We start from the raw sequence: 5,508 nt of genomic DNA, 5'->3' as shown, positions 1-5,508 counted from the left end.
GGGGGGGTATTATTAAGTGTGATTCTGACACCACAGAAATGATGCTCTGTAACAGCTAAATTGGCCTTTAGTATGAAGGTACATAGTGCTTTAGAAAAATTCTTCCTGGATGTCAGGGAGAGGAAATGTGTTTGTTGAAATGCATTTAAAAGCTGTTGTCTTGATTTGAATTAAAATCCATGAAATGGATTTGTCTGTTGAGGTCTTTGTTCCTTAATTTTTTTTTTGACACAAATTCACATATTTCTTTCTGCCAACAATACATGAAATTACATGTAAATATACATGCAAACGAATGCACAAAGTAGATATAGCCTACATATGTTAAATATGTACAGTTAGTCCTCTTTAATGTTTAAAATGTGAAAAACATTTTAAAAAATCGTTCAGAAAATAAATGTTTATATGTGCGCTTGTTTTTTTTTATTTTTATTTTTTTATGTGTGTTCAGCAATGTCAGTTTTGTGTACAGTTTTTAATTCCTGTGGAATCCACATCTGGATTTATCAATACTAAATTAATATTAATAATGTTTAATTAATACTTTTATTTATTTATTTTTAACGTTATATCAAATACGATTATCATTATTATATTGTATATTTTTTAACTTTAAATAAATTTAAAATTTTATTTTAAAAAATATCACACAAGGGGGTTAATCTTCAAAATACACCTCCAAAAGATTAACGTTACACAGCCTAAAAGGGCATTTTTTTGTTATGCGTAAGTTTTAACATTTAAAGAAAATCAAAGGGAGAGAATAGGAGGAGAGTGTGTCTATTATTTTTGTACATGCATGGGACAAAGTCCTGTAACGTTACTCTGCTTGACCACATTGACACCGCCTCGTGGTCAGGCGGGATTACGCACAGATTTAAAAGCATCTCTGGCGGCAGTGCTGGATAGAGGGCGGTAGTGAGCAAGCGAGGTCACAGGCGAGCGTTACAACATGGCGGCGATGGCAAACTGATATGTCTAAAATGCTTTAGCCGAAGAGTGTCGTGGAAATCAGCAAATTTCTGTACAGCGCATCTGAATATTAGCGTTTTAATGTAAATAGGGATACGGACACATTGTATCTAGCTGGCGTCTGACTGCGGTGAGTGTTTGATTGTGTCGAGTGAGTTGGATTCGAACCCGCGTGAACCTTCTGCTGTGTGCTTGAAGGAAAGAGGGAACGATCAGCCTGAGCCACTGATAAAACTCGTCAGTGAGGAGAAAAAGCCCATGTCTTTCCTGTGCTTTCCTAATGTAGTAACAAGTCTTTTGAGACTATTATAAAGTTGTATTTTAGAAGAGACTAAGACTTCAGTAGAAACATCTCTCAACGCACTAACGTTATATATTTATTTTAAAAACCGTTTTATGTTGAGTGGAAGCTTTCTACAGAGTAACGTCAAATGCATTTGTTTTGCCGCAGGAGAATTAATTACTTGATTTAATTATTGTTTAACAAAACAGTATTCTCAGTTTGCTGTAGGCAAGTCGCCTGTCATCGCTATTTTGCGCATGCGTGGATTTACTACTGAATAATTCTGGTATCACTAACAGAGAGAAGTACCAACAAAACGTGATGAGGTGATAATACCTTGGGTTATGGATATGTGTCTTTTGACTTTGTAGTATCATGGAAACTTACATTATCTAGGAGAATCCATATATTTATACGACTTTGTGTGTAAAATCAACATTATTCTGTACTTCTAGACTGTACTGGCAGGAGTTCTTTGAAAGAACGGGAATTAATGGCAGCTGCTGCCCTAAAGTTGAGTGAGCAGAAAGGTGAAAAAATGGGTTTGCCATGTGAAAAAGATACAGATGACCAACCAGCACAGATTAACCATGAGAATAAAGGAGCGGCTCAGGATTCAGGTGAAGTTCTTGACTCTTCGGAGACGCAGAAGATAGAGTCAGAGATGCAAAGGCCTGGTAAGCGGCCAAAGACCAAAACTCTCATACAGTGCTACATTAGTATCATTAAGATACTATAATAGTTTTGTCCTTTTTACTAATCTTTTTTTTTATGCATGCATGTCCAATCATAAATGTATCTATTCCCACATCGTTCTTTGAAACTTTTTTTATTGTTGTGACATTCTTAGCACAAACGCCTAGCTCTAAGGTTCCCCCAGGTATGGATCAGGAAAACCAACTTGATACAGAGGAAACCCAAAAGAAGAAAGGACCAAAGGCAAAGACTCCTGCCAAAAGGAGAAGAAAGGAGATCATTCCACAGACTCCACCACAACATGACAGTTCAGCAGTCTCTGATACTTCTGAACTCACTTCTAGTGGTCGGCCCAAGAGGAGAGCTGCTAAAGTGTATGTTCTCTAGCTGTATGCAATTTCCCAAAATCCATACTGCATGCTGTATGCAAAATGTACAATGCACACTTGCATTAAACCTGGTCATCATTATAAAGCAGTCACATGCACACAAAAAAGACACATTACTATTATTCAGTTTCTAAATTACAATATTTACTATATCTGCTGAAAGCCAATGCATTGCAGTCCTGCAGCAGAGTGAGTCATCTTTCTCCAGAATAACCAAGGGTCAGATGACATGTTCTGATCAGGACTTGAACTCAGGTTGTTTCACACACCAGGCAACAATCTTACCGTTGAGCTACTCACAAAGTGGCTTTTTCAAAGAAAAAAAAATCCACAAGCAAAAACAGATGGCAATCGAAAACTCTAAATCACTAAACAGTTTTGGCATTTTTGCACAGCATTTCAACACAAATTCCAACATCTTGTTTATTAACCAACTGCAATACAGTTTCACCTGCTTGAAAAGGTGCAATATTTTCACACAAGTGAAACTAGTCGCAGGTTTTTTTGGTTGAAATACTGTGTGTTTTCATTACGGTTTTGTCATTTTTTACCCAATAAAACTAAAAACTTGTTATATTTCATTAGGATGTGATTCGTTCTGATCAGCTGCAAATTTTATAATCAGATTTTCTTTATTAGTGCTTTAGATTATCTCCACAACCTTGCCAAGGATCTTGGTGCTCCATCAAAATCCTCAATTAAAGAAACGACCAAGTCCGGTGAAGCGGATGGCACTGACAAGAAAAAGAAAACCGGAAGGGGGACCAAAAGAAAAACTCCAGATTATAAAAGCAACTCTGATGGCGATGAGGACTTTTCCCCAGGAAAAGACGAAGAGGCAGAGAGCGACGATGAAGAAGATTCAGAGCCAGACTTCAGCTTGAACATAGAGCGCAGATTATCCAGACCATCCTGCAGACCACCCAGAGGAAATTATGTGAGTAGTTTATAATCAGATACTTTTGCACTGTTGGATGATTTTGACATTAATTTCCATATCTGTGTTGTCTAATTTTTTAATTGTGTTCTGCTCAATAGCATTGTCTTCTTCCAAATGGATTGGCTAACAATGTCATGGAGCCTGTTTGGAACTGTTTTAGTAGGACCAAAGAATTGTAAGCCATCCGCTTTTCAAAAGATGATGTCAAATTTAACAGTTCATAGTATCTGTGTCACTTGTATCTTAATAATGCTTGTCCTTCTTTCACCAAATGCTCTTGCTAGCCGGTATGAAAACTTTTCCCCCTGGGTTTTTCCAGAGTGGATTCCTTCTGCCAAAGATTGGCATTTCCTGTCTAAGAGGTATTAGTGTAGCTAAATACCACATAATATTAATGGAATCCAAGAAATCTTCATTTTAACAGTCATTTTGTTTCAATTAACAGTGAGGCTGAAAAATATTTACCCCAAGAGAAAGAATCGGCTTCTTTTACCTTTACACGGGAAAGCATCAAAGGACAGATCAAACTGCAAACAGTGAAGAGGTAAAATATCATTAGATTAACATATACATTTCCACTAATCTGAATCCCGTTCACACTGACCAGTTGGTTGCTAGTAAGGAAATTAATGACACTGACAATCGCTGTCATTGTCTCTTCTGTACAAATGTTTGTTACACAGTGTGATTGTTGCAGTTATTAATATATGAAATGTATTACAATTAATTTCAGCTAGTACAGGGATTCCCCAATTTTTCTTTGTCAGAACCCTATTGACCAAGATTATTTACTTGAAGTACTCACTGAGAGTTAATATTGGAATAATTTAACAACACATTTGCATGTTTAATAATTCATGGTTCCCTGCAGTTCACTATTTCAACAAACAAATATTTCAATAATATGCGGTTCATACCTCAGTTTGGGAAAAACTGATTTTAGATAGCTAGTAGATTAATGACTTTTCCGTTTTTTGTAAAAAAAAATGTAAGGAAATTGCAAAGTGCATTACTATTCAAAAATTTGGGGTTGGCAAGATTTTTTAATGTTTTTAAAAGAAGTCTTTTATGCTCACCAGGGCTGCATTTATTTGATAAAAAATACATTAAAAACAGTAATTGATTATAATATTTTAGTATTATAATATTATAGTATATGAAATATTATAAATATTTAAAAATGTTAAATGTGATTTACTCCAGTCTTCCGTGTCACATGATCCTTCAGAAATCATTCTAATATGCTGATTTGTTGCTCAAGAAACTTTTCTTCTTATTATTATTATCCGTGTTAAAAACAATTGCACTGCATATTATTTTTGAGGAAGCTGATACGTTTTTTGTCAAGATTCTTAGATGAGTGGAAAGTTTAAAAGAGCATTTATTTTAAATGGAAATCTGAATAATGCATAATAAAAAATAAAAAAAAAGTACTGACCCCAAACTTTTGAACAGTAGTATATGTCTACTCGTATGTAATGGTGTATGCTAATCTGCAGGTTTGAATCATTGCCACATCATTCTGAGCGCTGGGATGCTCTGTTCTTTGTGGGGGGTCCTGTTCGGTCCTTGGAGTGGTGCCCGTGTCCTGACGGGGCGGCAAAAAGACAGTATGCCGCTATCTACTGCCACAAAGACATGGATGACGAACACAAAATCAATAAGCTGCACACAGGTCCTGTCTTGCTGCAGCTGTGGGACATCGGAGACCTTCAGTGCAAAAGCAGGTGACCCAGATAAGACACTTACAGATCGGCTTTAAAAGGAAATGTTTGGTTTTACAATAAATTGGTAATTTTTTTACTTTATCCCCCCACTTCAGGCCCTCAACTGCTCCTCATCTAGCATATGCTTTGGCGATAGATGATGGATGCATCTGGAATATAAGGTGGTGTCCTGCGGGAGTGTGGGAGCTGCCCTCTACCAGCAGAAAGGTTAGAAATGACAGAGGAAAAAGTCTAAGAATATTCATAAGGATTTTGTATTAAACAACTGTACAAATGTTTTTTAAGTAGTGTACATTGGTGTAAATGTATTTCTTGTTTTTCTCAGGCTCCACAGATGCCTAGATTAGGTGTTCTAGCAGCAGCTTTCTCTAATGGAACCATTGGTGTCTACAGTCTTCCACACCCAGAAGCCCTTACAGCACACCATCAGAGTAAAGGTGAGGAAATGGTCAACTGCATAACCTGTGCTTCTTATTTCTTTAGTGGGGTTATATATATATA

At 36.5% G+C, this 5,508-nt stretch overlaps 1 protein-coding gene across 3 annotated transcripts in view; it reads left to right on the top strand.

The window, feature by feature from the left end:
• The first annotated feature begins 921 nt into the window (after positions 1-921).
• The window catches only part of gtf3c2 (general transcription factor IIIC, polypeptide 2, beta), a 25,888-nt gene continuing 21,301 nt past the window's right edge, over positions 922-5,508 (top strand). For 2 of the 3 annotated variants that reach the window (XR_001632716.1, XM_016470792.1), the window contains exons 1-10: positions 922-1,102; positions 1,711-1,932; positions 2,106-2,325; positions 2,980-3,277; positions 3,379-3,455; positions 3,565-3,642; positions 3,726-3,824; positions 4,780-5,007; positions 5,103-5,214; positions 5,333-5,444. Coding sequence is in view for 2 of the 3 variants with exons in the window: in XM_016470792.1 (XP_016326278.1) it covers positions 1,749-1,932; positions 2,106-2,325; positions 2,980-3,277; positions 3,379-3,455; positions 3,565-3,642; positions 3,726-3,824; positions 4,780-5,007; positions 5,103-5,214; positions 5,333-5,444 (1,408 nt within the window). In the remaining variant the exon portion in view is untranslated. Of the gene's footprint in view, positions 1,103-1,450; positions 1,582-1,710; positions 1,933-2,105; positions 2,326-2,979; positions 3,278-3,378; positions 3,456-3,564; positions 3,643-3,725; positions 3,825-4,779; positions 5,008-5,102; positions 5,215-5,332; positions 5,445-5,508 lie in introns of those variants that run through there. The other variant, XM_016470793.1, reaches the window with a different exon arrangement.

The sequence above is a fragment of the Sinocyclocheilus anshuiensis genome, unplaced genomic scaffold, assembly GCF_001515605.1.
Source record: "Sinocyclocheilus anshuiensis isolate Anshui unplaced genomic scaffold, SAMN03320099.WGS_v1.1 scaffold2322, whole genome shotgun sequence".
Taxonomy (NCBI): Eukaryota; Metazoa; Chordata; class Actinopteri; order Cypriniformes; family Cyprinidae; genus Sinocyclocheilus; species Sinocyclocheilus anshuiensis.
The sequence above is the reverse complement of the archived record's forward strand: the minus strand, read 5'-3'. Positions and strand labels throughout refer to the sequence as shown.